Below are 24,207 nucleotides of genomic sequence, written 5' to 3'. Positions count from 1 at the left end.
ATTTTTCGCCGGGAATTCACACCCTTTTTGCTCTCTACTGCAGCTTCTGTCGAAATTCAGTACTGCACCAACTTCACGCTTTTTGCTCTCTACTGCAGCTCGTGTCAAAATTTGGTACTGCAACAATTTCACACTTTTTGCTCTCTACTTCAACTAGTGTCGAAATTTGGTACTGGACCAAAATTATAAATGACAAATCCCCTTGCTGCTCTTTGAAGAGCCACCTTGAGAAATAGTTATTTAAGATAAGATATCCTTTATTCGTCCCATAATGGGGAAATTTACAGCCTCCAGCAGCAAGAATGTATGTAGAAAGGAGAAAGAGAAAAAAAAAAACATCTTTCAATTAAATACAATATGAACACAAATGGATAAAAATTATTATTTTGTGTTCATATTGTAGAAAGGAGAAAGAGAAAAAAAAAAACATCTTTCAATTAAATACAATATGAACACAAATGGATAAAAATTATTATTTTGTGTTCATATTGCATTTAATTGAAAGATGTTTGTTTTTTTTTCTCTTTCTCCTTTCTACATACATTCTTGCTGCTGGAGGCTGTAAATTTCCCCAGTGTGGGACGAATAAAGGATATCTTATCTTATCTTAAATGGATAAATCGCAGTACTATTTACAATTTTCCTTCACATCATTTAATTATTATTATTATTATGATTGTTATTTTTTATTCATCAGCCTGACAGCAGTCGGTAGGAACGAGCGTCGGTATCTCTCCTTCTTGCAGCGCGGGTGTAACAGTCTCTGGCTGAAGGAGCTACCAAGTGCTGTCAGGGTGGGCTGGAGGGGGTGGGAGGGACTGGCCATCATAGCTTTTTTTGTTTGTTTTTCAAAGACCTTTACAAGTTATGTGAATTCAATTTTTTTGTGAGGAATGTATTTTATTGAATGTGTTTGTTCTGAGTTTGTGTTGGACTCCTATTATTTCCATGTGATTTGGTTAAATGTATCCGATTAAAATTGGAAATGCAATTAATAATAACAGTACCCAAATTAAGTAAAGCCTCAGTCCTACCCAAAATCCACCATCATTTTTGCAAAACTTTAATTGTATTCAATAGAACGCAATGAAGGGACATAAAATTTTTTTCTTGTCTACATTACATTTTACATTGTCTAGATCCAAAAGTACTGTACTTAAACAAGTAGAAAAATGTATTACATCACAAAAGAGAGGTTCGAGGCTCGTTAAAGCCACTTTTCATCAGTTGTTTTTGTTGAGGCACAAATAAACGTTGCATTTAGCATAATTTTAAACTGTCTGACCATTACAATTGGACAAAGAAAATAGCACTTTAAAACGATCTGACATATCTCTTCAATGTGTACACATACAGTGAACAACTGTGACATCAGCTCAATGAAATGTAGAGTAAAACTGAAATGAACAGATTTAAACACTAACCTCGTGTACATAAATACAACACAAATCATCTGGTACTAAACAAAGACATAAATGCAGCTCGAAGTATGACAAACAACGATAAACAAGGCGTTTTCGCGATTCTTTCGCATGCTAATTAGCTCGCTAGCACCGACCTAGCATCGTCGCTATGTTGTTAGCATTCATTTAGCATCATCGCTATTTCGTTAGCAGTACTGTACTCTGAGCTAGCGAGTTTCAATGACAACAATTGAAGAAAAACGATCTCCGAAACACATTTCTAAATAATTCTAAGCACAAGCAGACTTACAGCCATTGCTTTCGAAGGTGAAACGAAAGGAATATAACTCAGGAGGACCAGTTGCAACGACCACAATCGGGCTTTCTGGAACGATTAGTCTGCTACCAGCACGGCGTTTGCTACCCACAATGCACCGCGATAACTAAATGAATATTCTAAACACGATTTCTATTAATGAAATGGCCCGAAACTTTTACTGTGGGCAGAACACTTACATACAGGAGTTTATGAATAAAATGTGTGCGAGAATTGAAAGCCGTTGAGAGATGGCATCGTGTTTGCACATGGTGGCCAACTCCTGCTGAGTGCATCAAGCCGAATTAATCAAATATCTTATCATAAAATAACTTATCATGGGGATTGACAATAGGATGGCACATTTTTTTATTTTATTGGATGGATTCTGGAGTTGGTGTGAATTCACAAATACTGCGAGAATTCAGCTTGCAGGCATGGTTTTCCTTAGAAGAGGCTGTGAATCAGTCGCCAAATGTCCGCATGACCAATGTTCCCTCTAAATTGTGCTCGTGAGCAATTTTGCGTAGCTCTCGTGCTCCCAGCAGCACACGGTGATGCTGGCGCGCACAACGCGCAGCTGCAGGCAACATTGAAGGGGTGTTCACACGGCACACATTTGCTCCGGCCCTGCACCGATGTATTTTGTTGCGATATATTTTGCACCGCAGCAAAATGTGTGGAGCGTTCACACGAACAAAGCCGCTGAGCATGTCAGCACCGGCACAGCGTCGTGCAGCCCCACTTGCGTTCACACGGCAGTTTCTGCAGCGGAGCAAAACGACAGAAAACAAATGAGCTGTCGTGTTGTTGTTTTTTTTAAACGTATACACAACTCAAGGACTACTGGACAGGCACGTCCTTCTCCTTCTCGGTCTCCGTGCCTTCTGCTCGAGAGTGACCGCCCCCGAAAAACGCAAATCAACGATGACTTCAATGACACTCAGAAAAGCAAACACGTAATGCGCCAAACAGAAAATCAGAGAGGAAATCACAAAATCAATTATATGGGGTTGGGGGGTTGTGAGCACACAACAAAGGAACAAACTACACAAACAACTCCGAGACAGTCCAGTCTCCTACAAAAGGAAAGATGTTACCAGCTAAGTCTTGTGTCGTTATTAATCAAACACATGCAGTCCGACAGAGCGTGAAAGCAACGCATTCTCGCCGTACGTAAACTCATCACAAGCATTTGCTCTGGAGCAAATTTAACCCAGTTGCGTTCACACGTGCAAATTTACATCGGTGCTGCTGCGCAAACGAGCTTTTGCTCTGGAGCAAATTTTTAAACCACCTCCCTGTGGTGGATCAAATTTGGTCCGGTGTAAGCTGTTTTCCGGGGCTACGCCGGAGCTAATTTGCACGCGTGAATGCTCTACTGGGGCAGCCCCGGTGTAGCACCGGACCAAATTTTGCCGTGTGAACACCCCTTGAGACCGCTTAATTCACGAAAACCATATGTGGACATAGTTTACGAGCCCCTTAAATGAGCCTCTTTGTTTGTTTAAACCTCTTTCACACTTTTCGGTGGACAGGAGACTAGAAATGTTTGTGTTTAACTAAATGACATGCTTTCCATGATTAATGAGTAGGCAGTGTGGGACCATATTGCTACAGGTTGTATTGAGACTTGATTATTCTTGAAAAGACCCATGCTAAAATAAAAGTAACGAATGAGGGCTGGTATATATGTTACAACTCTCTATTCAGTGGTTTGATTTTTGCTTGTTTTGTAACATATCTGCTTCATGTAACTTGTGATCTCAGGTTTTAGACAGGTGTAACGCTTGTTTGATTTTGCTCACCGTGGCCCAAGTAATACTCAGGCAGTTTGTGTGAATGCTATTACAAATGGAAAATTAGAAGAAATATTGCTCATGACCTTGCTGCATGTCCACACGAATGACTCAAACGTAAATACTGTGGAATATTGCATGTTTCAAGTATGCCGACTCTAATCAGAATTTGAAAATGCCAGCTTAAAGCTCTTCTCATGGTCTCACCACCCGTGGGAGGGGTCGGGTGCAATGCGAGCTGGGCGGCAGCCAAAGGCGGGGACCCTGGCGGTCCGATCCTCGGCTGCAGAAGCTAGCTCTTGGGACATGGAATGTCACCTCTCTGGCAGGGAAGGAGCCCGAACTGGTGTGTGAGGCAGAGAAGTTCCGACTGGATATAGTCGGACTTGCCCCCACACACAGCCTAGGTTCTGGACAGCTGAGCAATGCTGTCTTGGGTGGTGATCGAGGGGAGGTCAAGTTCGAGATAGTGAGTGATTGGAAAGAAAAGCCACCAGCTGTTATAGGTCTCAAAGGTCGCAAAGAGCCCTCATTTTGTGACTAATCTTGTTATAATGTATTTTGTTCATATACCTGTACTGTATACTGCCGTTTTTGTGTTATTTGTTTTGTTGGGGCATATATTTTTGCATTTGACTGCATGTGTTCTTACACATGTATTTTGTTAACATACTTGCATGTTCATAAAGGACGTGTACCATAGTCATGTCCCACATAAGGAAATTCTGTTATCAAGACTGATTGAGCAACGCAACCATGATTTCTACTAAAGAATACTTACTGTTGTTACTTACTGGATGCAAATCATAATGATCCAGTTGAAATGTCCAAATCAGAATGAAACAAATTGGATATGCTGGGAACACTTCTGCAATACAGTACCTAACTCATTTTTTCTTGCAAAGCGTTGTGGCTGGCTTCTGCGCAGCTCTGCTAATTGAAATGTAAACAAACTCATGTCTGGGGGGAGGGGTGCTGCAAAAACTTCGTTTTGGAGCAGGTAACAGCCGCTCCTCTTCATGGCCAATGACTAAGTCAATTATCAAAATTGCCACAGCCTTTTTGAACTTTGAGGTCTGCTGTGAAGGCGAGCATGATAAATTTTGAGCAACATCTACATACAGTATTTGAGTAACGAGGATCACTAATGTCACATACTCCTAAAATAATTACAGCAAATAAAATTATATATATGTTCACAAACACAACCGCACACACAGTATATTTAAACTGACTTAAAAATTTACAATTGCTTTTAAAGCAACATAATTCCAAACTCTAATATGGAATTTAATCGTTTCTTGGTTTCTTGGAATTGGAATTCTTTACTTATTGAATGCAAGTCATATTTTCCAGTTTCAATGTCCAAAGCAGAATAAAATGAATTGGATTTTCTGGGGCCCTCCGTGAGTCGTCACCTTACCGTGGTGGAGGGGTTTGTGTGTCCCACTGATCCTAGAAGCTAAGTTGTCTGGGGCTTTATGCCCCTGGCAGGGTCACCCATGGCAAACAGGTTCTAAGGAAAGGGGCCAGACAAAGCACGGCTCAAAGACCCCAATGATGAATACAATAAATGGATCTAGGTTTCCCTTGCCCGGACGCGGGTCACCGGGGCCCCCCTCTGGAGCCAAGCCTGGAGGTGGGGCTCGTTGGCAGGCGCCTGGTGGCCGGGCCTACACCCATGGGGCCCGGCCGGGCACAGCCCGAAGAGGCAATGTGGGTCCCCCTTCCCATGGGCTCACCACCCATGAGAGGGGCCAAAGGGGTCGGGTGCAATGTGAGCTGGGCAGCAGCCAAAGGCGGGGACCCTGGCGGTCCGATCCTCGGCTGCAGAAGCTAGCTCTTGGGACATGGAATGTCACCTCTCTGGCAGGGAAGGAGCCCGAGCTGGTGTGTGAGGCAGAGAATTTCCGACTGGATATAGTCGGACTTGCCTCCACACACAGCCTGGGTTCTGGTACCAGTTCTCTCGAGAGGGGTTGGACTCTCTTTCACTCTGGAGTTGCTCACGGTGAGAGACACAGAGCAGGTGTGGGCATGCTCATTGCCCCCCGGCTCAGTGCCTGTAAATTGGGGTTCACACCGGTGGACGAGAGGGTTGCATCCCTTCGCCTGCGGGTGGGGGGACGGGTCCTGACTGTTGTTTGTGCATATGCACCAAACAGCAGCTCAGCATACCCACCCTTTTTGGAGTCCTTGGAGGGTGTGCTAGAGAGTACTCCTGCTGGGGACTCCCTTGTTCTACTGGGGGACTTCAATGCTCACGTGGGCAATGACAGTGAGACCTGGAGGGGCGTGATTGGGAGGAACGGCCCCCCCGATCAGAACTCGAGTGGTGTTTTGTTATTGGACTTCTGTGCTCGTCACGGACTGTCCATAACGAACACCTTGTTCAAACATAAGGGTGTCCACGTGTGCACTTGGCACCAGGACACCCTAGGCCAGGTGTCACCAACATTTTTGAGGGTGAGAGCAACTTCATGTGTACCGATTGTGTGAAGGGCTACCAAATTGATACACGTCTGAAATAACATATTTGTCCAAAATACCTTCAATAATATGAGGATGTGTTATTTTTAATACTTGATGATTTAAATTGTCAGACTTTGATCGTGTTTCGAAATGTCTCACACTACTGCCAATGTTTGCATTTTTAAATCATAATTTCTACTAGCAAATCACAATGTCCAGGCACTGGCGGGCTACTCAAGTGGTCTTCACGGGCTACCTGGTGCCCGCGGGCACCATGTTGGTGACCACTGCCCTAGGCCGTAGTTCCATGATCGACCTTGTGGTCGTGTCATCGGATTTGCGGTTTCGTGGTATATTGGTTTCAATGGCAGCACTGTTAAATGCTGGATGCGGAAGGGAGCCGGTCACCTTGTTGAAGTGAAGTTGTAGTCTTGGAAGTAGGAAAAATGGACAAACATAAATATGGAACAGCTTTGACAATATCCCAAACTGTAATAACCGAAGCAGAGCATCGCATACACAGTGTAGGTGTTTTATTTGTTTTAATTTCTTTGATTGATAAATTAATAACTAAAGTGTTTTGAAATGTTGTTGCAATACTTTATGTAGTTTAGGAATTTGTGTGAATTTCTGATTATGTTATATGAAACGTTAAAGTGAGAAGACCATGAAAGGGTTAATCGTGTTTAAGTAGAATTTTCGCTCCGAAGTTGCTGCTCTGCCCATCCCCCCGCTCTCCCCCTCGCATCAATTAAGAGCGGTTGGCTTCAAAGGCTGGATGAGCGGTGTCTTCACACGATACTTTTCGGCGCACTCAAGCCATTTATATTTATATACCGGGACAACCAACACCATTTGGCCTTTTGACAACATGGAGAAAACACGGAGAAGACTGTATTTACAATACTTTATGGAGTTTAAGAATTTGTGTGAATTTCTGATTATGTTATGAAACGTTAAAGTGAGAAGACCATGAAAGGGTTAATCGTGTTTAAGTAGAGTTTTCGCTCCGAAGTTACTGCTCTGCCCATCCCCCGCTTTCCCCCTCGCATCAATTAAGAGCGGTTGGCTTCAAAGGCTGGAGGAGCGTTGTCTTCACACGATACTTTTCGGCGCACTCAAGCCATTTATATTTCTATACCGGCACAACCAACACCATTTGGCTTTTTGACGACATGGAGAAAACACGGAGAAGACTGTTGTTACAACACTTTACGTAGTTTAAGAATTTGTGTGAATTTCTGATTGTGTTATATCATAGGTGTCAAACTCTGGCCCGCGGGCCATATTTGGCCCGCTGTGTAATTATATTTGGCCTGCAAGGCAATACTAAATTACTATTAGAGCTGGCCCGCCGGTATTATACAGCGCATGTACCGCTGATAATACAAATCCCAGAATGCTCAGCTGGTGTTTTGGCACCTCCCTCGGGACCAATGAACACTCTCTCTGTTGTTGATAGTATACATCGCTACCTCACGCAACTACTGGCACCGCGCTACCTCTCCCAAAAATGGTGAAAAAAAGGCAGGAAACAGGACCTTTCTGGGCAGGTGGGAGACAGAATATCTTTTTATGATTCTAAAAGACAAACCTGTGTGTCTTGTATGTGGAGCCAACATGGCTATAAACAAGGAGTACAATATATGACGACACTATGAAACAAAACACCACGACAAGTGCAAGGACATGGACACGACATGGAAAGCAGAGGAGATGAAAAGACGTTTGGCGACCCAACAGACTATGTTTAAAAAAGCCACATCGCAAAGTGAGCCTGTTGTAGCGGCTAGTTTTATTGTGGCGGCAGAAATTGCAAAATCAGCGCGGCCCATCAATGGGGGAGAGTTCGTGAAAAAGTGCATGATGAGAGTTTGTGATCTCGTGTGCCCAGAGAAAAAGAAAGCATTTTCAAATGTGAGCCTGAGAAGGAACATAATCGCTGCTTGCTCATGTGAACTTGCCACCAACTTATTTGAGCAGCTGATGGAGAAGGGAAAAGATTTTGTTGCATTCTCCCTTGCTGTGGATGAGAGCAGCGACACATGTGATACTGCTGAGCTGTCAATCTTCATCCGTGGAGTGGACTTAAATATGTGTGTTACAGAGGAACGTTTGGGATTGAAATCAATGCATGGCACCACCACAGGAAATGACATATTTGAAGAGGTTTCCACCTGTGTCACTGAAATGAAGCTGCCGTGGGATAAACTTGTGGGACTAACGACAATGGCGCGATGAGCAATGTGCGGTCAAAAGAGTGGACTGGTGGGCAGAGTTCAGGAGAGGATGCGGTTGGAAAACTGTGCCGGTGAGCTAACTGTTTACCACTGCATCATACATCAAGAATCACTGTGTGGCAAAGCCCTAAAGATGGAACATGTTATGACCTCAGTAACACGAGTAGTGAACTTTATAAGAGCAAAAGGTCTGAATCACCGCCAGTTCAAGTCTTTTCTCGAGGAATATGGTTCAGAATACGAGGATGTGCCGTATCACACTGACGTGAGATGGTTAAGCAGAGGGAAAGTAATGAACCGATATTTTGAGCTGCGTGAGGAAATATGTCAAATCCTGGACAGCGAAGGGAAAGACACTGGAGATCCATGAGCCAAACTTTTTGTGTGAACTGGCCTTTCTGTGTGACATCACAAGCCATCTCAATGGACTAAACCTGCAGCTTCAGGGGAGGGAACGTATCATCACTGACATGTACGCTGCAGTGAGGGCCTTTAAAACTAAACCGTGCTTGTGGGAGAATCAGATGCTCCAAGGGAACCTGGGCCATTTTCCCTGCTGCCAAACCATTTCAATGCACATCTCAACCACCGTGTTTCCACGTGCACAGTTTGCTGATAAACTCCGCGCACTCTGTGCTGAGTTTGCCCGGCGATTTGCCGACTGTGATGTCCAGAAATGTAGGTTTGAACTTCTGAGCAATCCGTTTGCAGTTGATGTGGAAAATGCACCAACCAACCTCCAAATGGAGCTGATTGAACTCCAGTGTAGTGACACGCTGAAGTCAAAGTATGACGCTGTGGGTGCTGCACAGTTTACACATTTCATCCCTGACACAATGCCTCAGCTCCGCACCCAAGCTGCTCAGATGCTCTCCATGTTCGGCAGCACATATCTATGTGAGCAACTATTCTCCTCGATGAAGATGATCAAAACAGCTCACAGGAGACGTCTGACTGATGAACACCTTTGCTCAGTCCTAAGGATTTCCTCAGCTCAGAGCCTGACCCCAGACATCAATGAACTGGCATCCAAGAAGAGATGACAGGTATCTGGCTTGAGCACTTCAGAATAGATCAGTGTGTTGTAAACTGAGTAATAATTCTTCAAGTTTTCTTTGAGCACTTTCTTGCTTCTTCTCCAAGGCATGGGCTTGAATGGTTGCACTTTCATTGAAGGATATTATTCATTCATTCATTCATCTTCCGTACCGCTTGATCCTCACTAGGCTCGCGGGGGGTGCTGGAGCCCATCCCAGCCGTCTCCGGGTAGTAGGCGGGGGACACCCTGAATCGGTTGCCAGCCAATCGCAGGGCACACAGAGACGAACAACCATTCACGCTCACACCTAGGGACATTTTAGAGTGTTCAATCAGCCTGCCATGCATATTTTTGGAATGTGGGAGGAAACCGGAGCACCCGGAGAAAACCCATACAGGCCCGGGGAGAACATGCAAACTCCACACAGGGAGGCCGGAGCTGGAATCGAACCCGGTACCTCTGCACTGTGAAGCCGACGTGCTAACCACTGGACTACCGGGCCGCCCTGAAGGATATTATTGTTAGTTAATTTATTATTAGCCTGTGGAAAAAGTTTACTTTTGAAATTTAAATCAGAAGGCTGCACATAAATAAAAGGCATACAATTTTCATTTAAATCTTATTTAAGGAATAAATGCCATTTATGTGTTTTTTTATTTGAAATTCAATTTTGCACGTGTGCAATATTAAGCTATACATCATAAAGTATTCAGCTTTGCTTGTTCCATATTCAGTGTTTAAGCAAAAGTTGTTTGTGTCCAATTGCACAGGTTCATTGTTATATCTGAAGGAAAAAAATTCAATAAATATCAATCTTGGCCCGCGAGTTTGTCCAAGTTTTGGCCCACTGTGTATTTGAGTTTGACACCCCTGATATGAAACGTTAAAGTGAGAAGACCATGAAAGGGTTAATCATGTTTAAGTAGAGTTTTCGCTCCGAAGTTGCTGCTCTGCCCATCCCCCCCGCTTTCCCGCTCGCATCAATTAGGAAGCGGTTGGCTTCAAAGGCTTGGTGCACCGTCGTCTTCACGCGATACTTTTCGGCGCGCTCAAGCCATTTATATTTCTATACCGGGACAACCAACACCATTTGGCTTTTTGACGACATGGAAAAAACACAGAGAAGACTCGCCCCTAACCGGGAGCACCACCGACAGAATGAGAATACTCAGGTAAGTAATCATCCTTTCTTTGTCGTGAGGCGGGTACCCGCGAATATGAGTGTCGTCGTAATAATCTGCGTACTGAGCACCGAAAGACTTGTTACTCGCGGCGTACTGTAAACTCTAGGCCGTCAATTGATTTTAATTTAAAGCTGCTTTATGTAGACTAATGAAATCTAATGGCCATGATGGATTTGGTTAATGGAGGCAGTGATGCCGTTTTTCATCAACGATGTTTTTTTCTACACGAAGAAACAATGGCAAACTACGAACGCAGCAATTTAGCAACTTTTCACTTGGCTTGCGCTCAGGCCGTTACGGCAAGGCCGCGTCTCATTGAATTTATGTGGTTTATATTTCGGCAAGAATGAGACTGAAAATGTTAGTTTCTGTACTCATACCGAATTTAAATGGGCAGACAAATGAACCAGTGCTGTGGCTCGCTGTATTATATTAAACCAGACAGGTTTAGTCTAGCCAGAAACCATTTTTTCTCGAGAAAATTTTATTTTTTAAATTAAATACCGAATGAATGAGGCGAATTGCAGGCCAACGCGAGCTGCTTTACTGTGTTTTTAAATGCCAGTTGCTTAATTTCACAGAACATCCGAAGCGTGTATCCAACATGAGTTTTATCATCATAGGTTCAAATACTACTCTGTACCATTTTATTTATTACTATCATATTTTGAGTTAATTTACATAATCATATTCATTTTACTCTTTTTTTCTGCCCGTCAACTAAAATGTCCATAGATGTTTGCCCAGTTTTTAATTTAATAAATTATATTATTTGTCTCTTTTCCATGAGACAAGAAAATGCATGCTGATTAACTCATACTTAGTTTTATTAATGGAGGTTTTAGTTCCATCTGGTCTACTTTCCATCCTGTGAAAATGTGTGTCGACAAAACATTGTCGTATTTTCATGAATGCAATTTGGAAGACAAGTGTTGAAAACATTGGCAAAGACAGATAAACTTTGTACAGAATTGCCGAGATCTAGCATAAAACTCTTTTTCACCATCTCAGTTGTCTACAAAATTTACAATTTTCCCTGTTTTTCCCTCTTCTGCCCTGATGTGTAGGCTCAAATGTGTAAAGCCCAAACATCAGGGCAACATACACCTCTTCTCAAAGAGAGGCCTGGTGCTGAGCCTCATTCCGGAGCCTTCTCCACAAGGTCAACACCATCATCATCAGAGGAGGAGTCTGTGTCATCCGCCCAAAGTGGAGATGACTACAAACCAGCTTCCAGTGAAGGGAGGGGGTCCCGGTCGTCCAACAGCAGTGGATCAGAAAAGGACCACATTGATTTGCATGAAGCTAAGGCCCTCAAGGCAAAATGTAAATCAAAACAAAAAGGTATGAAATCGAAAGGAACGGAGAAGTTAAATGATGGCCAAAAAAGGAAGCAGATTACGATTAAGACTAGCACAAAAAAGGATGGTGCCAGGGTCTGGGACAAAGTTCACTATTGTATTTACTGCAAAAAGGCTCAAATGAAGATATCCAGACATCTTGAAAGAAAACACAGTGACGAACGTGATGTCGCCTATACATTTAGCTTCCCGGTCCGTTCCAAACAAAGGAAGACATTGTTAGAAGGCCTTCGCAATAAGGGTGACTGGCAGCACAATCTCACTGTTTTAAAAGAAGGAGATGGTGAGATTGTGACATGGAAACAGCCGTCTACAAAGGTAGACATCGAAAAATACCTACCATGTCAATACTGTTTTGCAATGTTCAAGAGGACCGAACTCTGGAGACATGCAAAGTCATGTCGAGAACGGAAAGAGGAAAGACAAAACAACAAAAGAGCAAGAGTGCAAAAATCATCCTCACATCTGATTCCAGTTGGAGAATCATCCAGTGGAGTGCAGACAATCATTCATTCTATGCTACAGGATCATGTAACATCTCATCTCAGATGTGACGAGATGATTTGTGCTTATGGAGATGCGTTATTTGCAAAAAAGGGCCGCGAACAATCTCAGCACAGATACATTGCGCAAAAAATGAGAGAACTGGGACGGTTTGCGTTGGCTGCCAAGAAAATTAACAAGCATGTCAAAAGTCTGAAAGACCTGTGTGATCCAGCATATTTTCAGACAGCAATTCAAGCAGCCAAGCATGAGGCGAACTATGATGGAACCAGGAATGAGTATGGCAAGCCGTCGACAGCAGTTAAGATTGGGTTTTCCCTCAAAGGGGCAACTGAGGCCTGGATAGGCCAGTGCTTGATTACGTCGAATGTCAAAGCAGAAAAAAAGGCCAAAAAGTTTAAAGAGTTGCTAGATACCTCCTGGTCCACTTACGTGTCAACCAGTGCCCACAGTACAATTGAGCAACGCAAGTGGGGCAAAGAAGATGATGTACCTCTTACAGAGGATGTAGTCACCCTCCAGAATTACCTGAGGAAAGCTGAGGATGAGGCAAAGGCAGAGCTTACAGAGCACGTGAGCATCACTGCATACAAAAAATTAAGCGAAAGCCTTCTCGCTCAAATAATTGTCTTCAATAAGAAGCGTGAAGGTGAAGCATCACGTTTAACCCTCGAAACGTACTTAAAAGGAGACACAGGCCCTGTTAATAAGGACATATATGAAACTCTAACACCCGTGGAAAAGCAGCTAAGCCTCAGACTGACGCGTTTGGTGACACGAGGAAAGAGAGGAAGAAAGGTCCCCATCCTCCTCCTTGAACGAACGAAAGCTTCCCTTGACTTCCTGGTTGAAAAACGGAGGGAAGTTGGCATACTTGAGGAGAATCCATTTCTCTTTGCGAGGGTTGGCACTACCACCAATCTTCGTGGATGTGACTGCCTCAGAAAATACGCACAAGAGAGCAAGGCCAAAAATCCAGAACTGTTGAGGTCAACAAAATTAAGGAAGCATGTTGCTACCTTATGTCAGCTTCTCGACCTGAATAATCAGGAACTCGAGCAAGTTGCTCGTTTCATGGGACACGACATTAGAGTCCATTGTGAGTTTTATCGGCAGACCGATAAAACTTTCCAAGTGGCCAAGATTGCCAAACTACTGTTTGCGATGGAACGTGGGACAGAGTCGCTGAAGGGAAAGAGTCTGCAAACCCTGGACTCTGTTATCACTGGTATGTAAATTAATATATTTTTAAAGTCATCCCCTTCCATTTATTCTTTTCTCCCTCTGTCTTTGTTTCCACGACAGTGTGCATGTCTTTATCAGCATATTTTCTTTTACCTTCATATTTTAGTGTAAAATTATGTTTTCTGATTTCTGACTGTGAATATTTCAAAAGGAAGAGCACATGCAGCCGCCTCAACCAAAGGTCTGAAAGGTGGCAAAAAGAGAACACCAGATCCAGGGAGACGACAGGAAGCTCAAGATGGTATGTAATAAAAATAACATTAGTAGTCATAGCAGGAAGAGGGATGCCAATGCCAATATATGTCTTTAGAGTTCATGCTTGGAATTAATATAGAAACCTTGAATAATTTCAAATGAATCATTTCAAATTAATCACATTCAAATGTTAGACCTAATGTTGACCAAATGACCCACTTCTAAGTTACAGCAATTTTTAGTTAGATACCAATTGATCCCAGTTTTGCCGTCCAGCCTCTGGCACCTTTAACCAGAACCTTTTTTTCAATGATAACAATAAGCAAACAAAAGCACACACATATGTATGTCGAGTTATTTGGGGGGATGTTGCAGCAACTTGACAGGCAGCTGCCTCTCACTATCCTCACACGTGTGCTGTTCTGACACACATCTGTCTTGTGGATTAAAAGTAACGAACAATGATCAAAGACAGAACTTTTAATCAAAAGGGGAGTTGGTGATAACATGCAATCGATACCGTTCTAATACCGTTAAACTACAATTGATTAAAGCTGGTTAGCATGTCGACCTCACAGTGCAAAGGTGCAGGGTTCAATTCCGGTCTCAGTCTTCCTATGTGGCGTTTGCTTATTTTTCCCACCACATACCTGCGTAGGCTTACTCCAAGTGCTTCGGTTTCCTCCCACATTCCAATAACATGCATGGCAGGCTGATTGAACAAACTAAATTGTCCCCAGGTGTGAGTTTGAGATGGTTGTCTCTGTGTGCCCTGTGATTGGCTGGCAACTTGTTCAGGGTGTCCCCCGCTGACCTCCCATTGGAAAATGGATGGATGTTTAGTAATTCCTTTACCTTGACAGCTCTCATTTCCTCTGTGTCCAGACCATTTGCATAAATGAGAAAACCCTTTCATTCTCGGAGCAAGAGTGAATGTCTTCCATCCATATTTACATGGTGTAAATGTCATCTTTCACAGAAGGAGAAGTGCCACATTCAGCTTTAGCAACGAGATCTGATGATGAAGATGATGGAGGCGGTAACAGTACCAACTTAACAACTGAAAACACAGGTATTATTTTCAGTTTGACTTGGACCATCTGTCACTGCACCATTGCTATGTTTCTGAGATGTAAGGAATTTCATTTGAGAACATAATCTTGCTACAAGGCACCTACAAAAGGCCACAGAAGATGCAGTCAATTAAAGAAAGAAATTATGCTGATGACGCTGATGACGACATGAGTGATGTTTCTGGCAGTGAATATGGCGGTAATGTTTTTTTGTCCGACTTGAATCCTCTTTTGCTGTATTATTGGCATATTTCTGAGATGCATGTGGAAACACTTTGATTCTATCAAAACATTATTTTATAGATGGAGGGGTGTGCCATAAGACAGTTAAGAAGACTGTCAAGAAAAAAAAGACAATGTTGGGAAGACATGGATTAGGTGAGTCTCTAACATTAGCACAAGTGACATGTTACAGACCTGGCATTAGTAAGATTTTTTTTTCTTACTCTAAGTCAGGGGTGTCAAACTCATTTCACATTGTGGGCCACATTGGCCTCGGTAAATGTTAAGTGGGCCGAGCCATTAAAATTATACCGTACTCTGCTATAAAGAAGCACAAGAATTCGGAAATGTAGAAATTTAATGAACATATCTTTTTACAAAACATTTTATGAAGCACCTTAGATTTCCTTAGACAAATGTGCGATTGACTTTTATCATTCACATTTATGCATCGCAACTGATTGTACAATGGCACTAAACAAGTAATTGGTATTGAAAAATACAGTGATGCACTTTTAGATTAAAGGAGATTCGTGAAGAAAGGAATTTTTAAGCCTTGTGCATATAAATTATAAATCTAATCCCTGCCTACACCTTACAAACTAAAGAGAGTGCCATTAAATGTATAAAGAATAATTAATTCAAATGTCCTTAATAGCATCTGCTTTTTTGGGTCCGTCCGTCTCAGACTTAGACTGCTGTTGTCTTCTTCTCAAAACAATGTGTCTTTCTACTCTGATCAAAAACAGTGTGTCCCCTAGCGGATACTCCATGAATTGCACGTTATTAAAAATATTCGTCGCATGTCTTTTCTGCATTTTTTTCACTTTTAAATGATCCTCCGGGCCTGATCAAACCTGCTTGTCGGACGGTAACGGCCCGCCGGCCGTATGTTTGACACCCCTGCTCTAAGTCCTGATTGTTTTTTGTACATTCCAATATATCAGGAATTACAAATGTGTATCATCAAAGCATATTCACCCATAGTATATTATTATTATTATTTACAGTCTATGACACATCTTTCACACATGGCCAAGAACAACCATCAACATCAGGGAGCGCCACCAAACGAAAGAGGATTGCAACACTTACACATGACGACAATGATGTTGAAGACAGCAGTGAGTCAGCACATCGTCAACACAACTCAAAGTTTCATTACCATTATACTAACATGCCAACTTTCTCAGATGAAGAGGACAAAAAGACTGGACAGCGATCTCTTGGGAAGAAGAAGACAGCCGTTCGAAAAGAACATAGTGAAGTTGGTAAGATGAATTTCTGTTGGATAGATCCGTATAACAATTTAAGAAACTCAAACAGCACAAGTCACTGTGACTTGCAGATGGAAAGACGAGTGGTTGAAGTGGTCTACTCAGTTGTAAAATTGTCTTCAATTTCTATTGTATAGCAATTTCTCTTACAGGGTTATGATGTAATTTGGTTACAGTAACACACTGATTGTAAATGAATCCAAATAAAAAAAAAAATCTGACCAAAGAGAGATACAGTCGAACCCCTCGACAACGAAATCATGTTTGCAGCCAGAAATATTCACATTCACACCATCACTGAGCAGGAACTGATCCCACACAAGTCATGCGAGTATACCACTACACCACAGGTGTCAAAGTCAAGGCCCAGGGGCCAGATTTGGCCTGCCACATCATTTTATGTGGCCTGCAAAAGCAAATAAAGCATGTCAAATTCCATGAGGCTTGCTAAAGTCTGAACCAAAATCTCAAAATGTCATATGAAGTCCACAAGAACAATCATTATTTTTTAATTCTGATTTTAATAGTTATCCATCAATATGTTATGCGTGGTGTATGGAGGTGATTAAATATGTATATGGTCTCCCAAAATTCATAATGGCCCTCCAAGGGAAACCATAACTACAATGTGGCCCGTGCCAAAAATGATTGGTCACTCCTGCAATACACCGTCAGCAACCAGAGGTTACATATTTGGTATCTGACATTTGAATGGATTGTAAAATAATGCATTTCACTGCAAACAAGGAAAACTGGTAATGCATACCTTATTAGATAATATTCACCACATATGTTGCTCTGAAATCGGCACAGTGGTTCAGGCTTTGATTGTAGCTTCGAAAAATGAATGTCAACAGTGCCGCTGGATTATCATTTATCACGGCCTCGGTGTGTCATGGATTTTTTCAAACATATTCATTAAAAAAAAAAAGTGAAAATGCTGCAAAAGGTCCTCAAGAGGCAGTGAAAATCAGCAAAACAACAGCGAGTCACATAGAGCAAAATATACAGGACTGTGTTTCCTGAATTTTGTTATTTATACACTAACCGAACCTAACTTATACATGTTTAAATATATTAGTATATAGCATTAAGTACTGTTAATTACTACAAACATGCATGTATACCATTACATTTGGCCTTATAAATATTTATACTCATACACATGTTCATATACCTATACGGAGGGTGGGGGGGGGGGTTGCTACTTAACGGATTTTCGTTTATCGCGGGTGGTTTCGGTCCCCATTTACCGCGATAAACGAGGGATCACTGTACTTGCAAAGACTGTTTTTTCTGTATGTGCTTCACAATAGAAGGCTTCAGAAATAGAAAACAAAAGTTGGTGGCATGCTGGAGCCTATCCTAGCCGTCATTGGGCAGTAGTTAGAGTACACCCTTGGTTGCCACCCAATTGGGGGGCCCACATAGACAAACAAGACATTAAAGGCGGAAACTAGGCAAAAAAACCCACATTAATTTTAAGGATATTGAAAAATGTTAAATAATGTAGAGAGCATAACTCTCATGAATCATGCCTTGAGGGAAATTGTTGCTGAGGTGTTTTTAAGTCAACAAAGTTGCTTTAAACTAGATGCCTAAAACATGTTTTGAATCAATGCATTTTTGATAGTTTTTATTCTGGTCCTGTTATCAGTCAAGGCAGCGTTCAGATTTTAATACAACTTCAAGAATGTCTGTTTATATTCAACTAAACCACTAATGACCCCCTTTTTTTCCCTCCAGAATTGGAAACTAAAAAAAGGAAGAGACCCTGGACTCCAAAGGAAAGAGCAGCAATTGATCGACACCTTTCAAAATTTGTAGCACTAAAGAAAGTTCCAAGGAAAGATGACTGCGTTAAGTGTCGTAGTGAAGCATCGCCAGACCTTGAAGACCGCACATGGAGAGATATTAAATATTTTGTCCACAATGAAATTATTAAAAGACAGAAAAAAATGTCATTGGGAAAAAAGCTTGAAGATGAAGGATAGAGAGAGGGAGAGACATAGGGGGGAGATAGATGAAGGGAGAGGGGAGAAAAGAAATAGTTTGAAAGCACAGTTATTTGGTAGGGTATATGTGGGTTCATGTGTCAGGTTGTGGCGCACCAAGTTTTTTTAGTGTGCGTTTTGAAGGTTGAGGTTTTTCAGGTGTTCTTGTAAGTTTTGAATAAGAGTACTTTTGTTTGTCAAAAATAAATAAATCAAAAAAGTCAGCTTTTATTGTCAAATATGCTCTCTGTGTAATGTACAGCACAGATTAAAATACTTTCCTCTCAGCCACAGTGCAAACATGTGGCGTATTGAACACACAAATATCAGAACTAAATAAAACTAAATAAATGACAGTACCCTGTTAATGGTGATAAACTGTTTAAAAATAATATATCTGATTATAAATTTACATCATTAAATGTTTAGTAAGGTGAACGGTACCTAATCTACTTCAAAATCATTAAGAACGCATGGCCAGTGCCCGGTCCTCACTTATCTAGTTAAAAACTTTTTCTTAACCTTTGGTGTTTTATTTAATCTAAAGGAATGTATTGCCTAAGGGCGCCCTCCTGTGTCTAGAAATGTGTCTTTTTCATTTCTTTTTCAAGCAGAAAGGGTGGTCCTCGCTTTGTAGGCCTTTTTACTCGGTCCTCACTGTGCAGCAAGTGCAGGAATGTGTGTGTGTGTGTGTGTGTGTGTGAGTGTGTGTGTGTGTGGGTGTATGTGCGTGTGTGTGTGTGTATGTGCGTGTACATCCTAATTCACAGACAGTAGTCAATACTGTGTGTCTCTTGAACGTGTGTACCTGAGCTGTTTAACCGACTTCGGTCAACAGAGGGCACTACCACCCCTGTGTGTGTGTGTGTGTGTGTGTGTGTGTGTGTGTGTGTGTGCGTGTGTGTGTGTGCGTGTGTGTGTGTGTGTGTGTGTGTGTGTGTGTGTGTGTGTGTGTGTGTGTGCGTGTGTGTGTGTGTGTGTGTGTGTGTGCGTGCACAATATATACAATAAGCAGACCTGACACATACTGATTGACTTTTCTATTGAATAGTGATGATACTTCCTTGTGGTTTATTTCATTGCTATTTGAATTCTTGGCAGTCATTTTTAGACAAACAAACGTGTACATGCGGAAACCGTGACACGAGAGGTTATATACACACGTTTAAAGAGACACCGCAGTTGATTTTGTTGACAGCAGCATATAGTTATCTCACTCTATTTGCACAGGTGGCGATGAGAGACTCTCTTGACATGTTTCTCTTAATTTGGGGGCTATAAATAGCAATGCCATGAGATGGCGGGCTCTTGAGATGGCAGTCAAGAAGGCACACAAACTGTATGCACTCTTATGATTGTAACACGCACACACATGAAAGCTGAGTGAGGCTGATAGATAGATTCGTATAATGTATGCTTAGCGTTGACATCTGTCACCCCTTGATTGTAGGACTCATTTATCTGCGTGTGTGTGGTTTTGTCCATACATCCAGCATTATGTTTACAACTGAGAACATTCCAGGACCAAAATTACATGTCCAATGGCCAGCTATCATACCACTAGTCTTACTGAATGTATTTCTTAATGAATGTTTGTGTGTGTGCGCGTGTGTGCGTGTGTGTGTTCAAGTATCCACATGAAGTCCTTCCAGCTTTCCCTCTTCTGTTTCTATCGATGTGTTGTGGCTGTGTGGATCCTTCTAACTTTCACTCGTCTGCTCTCTCCTGCGCAACAATCCTAATTACCGAGTCGCCCCGCTCCTTCACATCCTTTGAAGTTATGACAGCACAAATTCTCCAAAGCTGCACTGCAGACAAAAGAGGAAAAATCCCGCATTTGAGGAACTCTGGAAATGTGTGTGTGTGTGTGTTGATTTTGTATTTCTTTGTGCGAACTGCATCAGCAGCATATCCAGTTTCACATGTGTTTGCGTCTAAGTGAGTGTATATTTTGAGAAGCCAACAAAGCAGGTTTGTGCATGTGTCTGTATGCTGGGTGAATTAGAGTAAAGTCGAGTTCCCGCTCCTATTTTGAGATAATATCAGTATACTCCGGTGCACGTGTGTGTTTATAAGTGTGTGTAAGTGAGTATGTGTGGCTCCGTGAGCAATTCTGAAGCTCATGCCCTCATGCAGGCCTTTCATTGAATGGCCTTGAAGTGAAAGACACACAGAAGACAATAGAGCAACAAAACTTGCAATCTCACGCTTACTAAAACATGAACTACAAATAAACAAACTTTATTTGTTTTTTTTTTCATTGTGTGGGGGGCAGGAAAGTGGGAATGGTGTTAAGGCATAAATATTTTTTCACACTAGGGGGTATTTTCGCCCATGTAGGTTTCCTTGTTTACTGTATTGACCAAATTTTTCGTAAACGCAGAGCTTACAATAGCAAGTCAACATAATATTAAATATTTAGATGTGCGACTGAATCGCTCAGAAAATAGGCTTAAACTTAATTTTTCATATGACTGATACGTCTGAGGCCTCAATTCATCTTCAACAGTGCCTTGTTCCTTAGAGCTTAGCAAAGTATAATTTCCTCAAGGGTTCTAAGTGTTTTATTATCTTCTCTGGCGGAAGAACACTGCAGAAAGAATGAGTAACTCCTGAGAGATGAGCGACATAGGAATGTGAGTGTTTCAAGCCAAATAAAGAAAAATAATAAGTGGGCAGCAAATCCACGTGGGACAAAGAGAGACTGAATGCCACCAGTGGGAGAAATAAAAGACAGGACGAATAACAGAGAGGTGTTGGATTTACGTGACAAGTGTCGAGGCGTTTGGAGAGTTGACCGTAATTCCCATCTGACCTTGCTGGACCCGCAAATCACACACAAATGAGAAACACAAACACTCGCATGTGGCCCAGAAATTGCGCATCGGTGCTCACTTTGCTGACTTGGAGTTATTCCAAGGCATTTTTTTTCCCTCTCCGGTATCACCTCAGCACTTTGAGCAAACACACACTCGTATGTGACACACACATTAAGCGTCCTATGAGAAAAAGAGGAAGTGCTGGTTCACCACACAACATTACATTGGGTGCAACTGGGTTGTGGATGTTGGGCTGTGACCCAGTGTGAGGCAGATGCACAGTTGGACTTCGGCAGTTGTTGCTGTCGCACCGAAATGCAGTCCCATATAGAGGTATGCAAAGGCACACACATTCATGAGCATGAACAGAACATACAGTACACATGGAACACTGCATGTGGAAGTAAAATCATTCCACTTGTGTACAGTGGATTGTCTTTTACAGAGAAGTTAATGAAAGGAATTAAAAATGGCTGATTTGAAGAAAATTGGAATCAAACTATTCTTCACAGAACTATGCTTATTTCAACCAGTCATGAGGAATATGTTTAACATCAAAACCAGTGCAGACATTTTCATTTCACAGAACCCTCAATGTTTTATTATTCAAGTTCCTTAAAATGGTAGTTTTGGTCTTGGTTTTATTTATTTATTTATTTTTGGGGAGGGGGGGGGGATTTAATATCTTCTTCCTATACCAGTCACCTCTGCTCAAACCAGCTAAATCAAAAAGATCATTCAGTTCTTCCCACCCTCAACTTCTGACCCACTTATCCTCACATAGGTCGCGAGCATGTGGGAGCCTATCCCAGCTGACTTTAGAGTTGCCAGCTCGTCGCAGGGCAAACAATCACACTCACAATCGGGACAAATAAGAGTGTTCATTCAGCCTGCCGCGCATGTTTTTGGAATGTGGGAAGAAACCGGAGTATCTGGGGAAAATCCATGCAGGCGCGGGATGAAAATGCAAACCCTCCACCTGTGCACTGTTTGACGGAAGTGCTAACCAGTCGGCCACAGTGCCAGTCCATCCTACCCCTGAAACATCATCATTTGGTTATATTTTTTTTGTTCTTTAAAAAAAAAAAGAGAGAAAAATTATAACACTGTGTTTCTCTGAGATGTCAGAAAATCTTTAAGCACAAAATGAAACCACCAAAACCTTGATGGTGTAGTCGTACACTCTCCTTGTGTTTGCTTGTCTCTGTATGTGCCCTGCGACTGACTGGTGACCAGTTCAGGATTTAGTCTGCCTTCCACCCGAAGAAAGCTGGAATAGGCTCCAGCAAACCCCGTGACACTGTTCAGGATAAGTGGCATTGAAAATGAATGGATGGGCATTTTTTATCAAAAATATAATATAGTTTGCCATTGTTGTCATTTCTTTGTAGAAAACAGTACATTTTCTTGAAGGAACCCTCGAGTGGACATTGTAAGTTATTTATTCTTGTGGCCACGAAGTGGCTGTGTGTACTGCATTCACTGTATTGTAACATACAGTGGCTGTGTCTGTCTGGTCGGCAAATGAGTGCACATCATCTCTACAAAAAGTGTGGTCGAGATAGAGAAGTGTGTTCAACCTACACATTGGACACAGATAGAAAGATTGAATTTGAATCTTGGACTGGAGATGAGCTGCAAAGTCTTTCTGAGAAGTTCAAAATTACAGGCTATTGACAAGAGAGAATGAGAAAATACCTTGACATTAAAGACGGTGGGTATTGCAGTTTCGAGTGTGTCCGGTTACTCGGACTTTCAAGTTGTTCATGGGAAGCTGGAGCCCATTGTCAATCGTTCACACGGTAGGTAGAGGCCGGGTCGGCAACATGCGGCTCTAGAGACGCATGCGGCTCTTTAGTGACATCTAGTGGCTCCCTGGAGCTTTATAAAAAATGTTTAAAAGTGGAAAAAAAAATTGATAGTCGGCTGATATAGATACATGTTGCAGCTCCGAAAAAGGAGAGCTGTGGTTTAGTTTTTTTTAAATGTACACTTTATTTATGCTTTTAACAGTCTCGACAAACACAGACACGTCTGCGTCTGACTCCGTGCCTTCTCTCTTCTCGTTCAACTTGAGAGGCGTTCAAAGACAGCCTCAGAAAAATTGAAATTAATGATCACTCGACTGACACTAAGAAAAGCGAAAATAATACACCAAAACGAAAAAAAAAATAATAAAGCAAGGAAATTACAAAATACATTCTATGGGGGCGTTTGTGAACACACAACAAAGGAATGAATAAAACAATTCTGAGACAGTCCAGTCTCCTACATACATACAGCATGTGTTTCCTTAATTGTAAGTTTTATAGAAGGCTTTTATTTTTTTGGCGGCTCCAGACATATTTGTTTTTTGGGGGTTTTTTGTCCTATATGGCTCTTTCAACATTTTGGGTTGCAGACCCCTGGTATAGGCTAACATCCATTCACACTCCCACCTGTGGGCAATTTTATTCTTTACTCGACATGAGAACTATGTCGAAGGATGCAAATTCACATAAGCATAGCGAAAAGACGCCTCAATGTTTGGCCAAGTTGGAGCATTATTTGGGGATTATCAATGCCGTTCAATAGGTTATCTGTGGCATAAACTTCACATTGGATGGTAAGTGCGCTTCACTTGTAAATGTGTTCGAAATTACATGTTCATTTTCCAGCACGTGAAACAGAGCACAGTGTTTGTTCAATGTTGGAAGTTCTGTAGCACATCTTGAGTATATAAACAAAACAAAAAAATCAACAAGCATGCCAAAGACTGCTGGGATAGTCTCAAGCTCACCCTAGATTCCAATAAGGATAAACGGTATAGAAAATGGATGGATGAGCAAACATACCATACATGTTACAACATCCATGCTAAAGTGATGGCTTTGAAAAGATTGATTGGTGTTCCCTGGTGCAAAAGCTTTCTAATAGCAGTCACTTGTGGAGCGTTTTTATGGAAAACTGCCAAATCACGCTTTTTGCACCATCTGAAACGTGATCAACCCTGGTTGGGTACCCCTGATAGAGAAGAAGCGGAGAACTCACACAGCGGTTCATGTTCGGCCCTAGTTTACGGCTG

General features: G+C 42.0%; 1 protein-coding gene across 1 annotated transcript; it reads left to right on the top strand.

The window, feature by feature from the left end:
• Window positions 1-7,436: 7,436 nt before the first annotated feature.
• On the top strand, window positions 7,437-9,281 carry LOC127608526 (general transcription factor II-I repeat domain-containing protein 2-like; the record flags this gene model as incomplete). Its single annotated transcript, XM_052077644.1, is given in 2 exon segments — window positions 7,437-8,587; window positions 8,589-9,281. Coding segments are annotated over 2 exon segments (1,836 nt in total), but the record flags the coding sequence as incomplete, so codon positions are not given.
• Window positions 9,282-24,207: the final 14,926 nt, after the last annotated feature.

The sequence above is a fragment of the Hippocampus zosterae genome, chromosome 10, assembly GCF_025434085.1.
Source record: "Hippocampus zosterae strain Florida chromosome 10, ASM2543408v3, whole genome shotgun sequence".
In the NCBI taxonomy this organism is placed as follows: domain Eukaryota; kingdom Metazoa; phylum Chordata; class Actinopteri; order Syngnathiformes; family Syngnathidae; genus Hippocampus; species Hippocampus zosterae.
The sequence above is the reverse complement of the archived record's forward strand: the minus strand, read 5'-3'. Positions and strand labels throughout refer to the sequence as shown.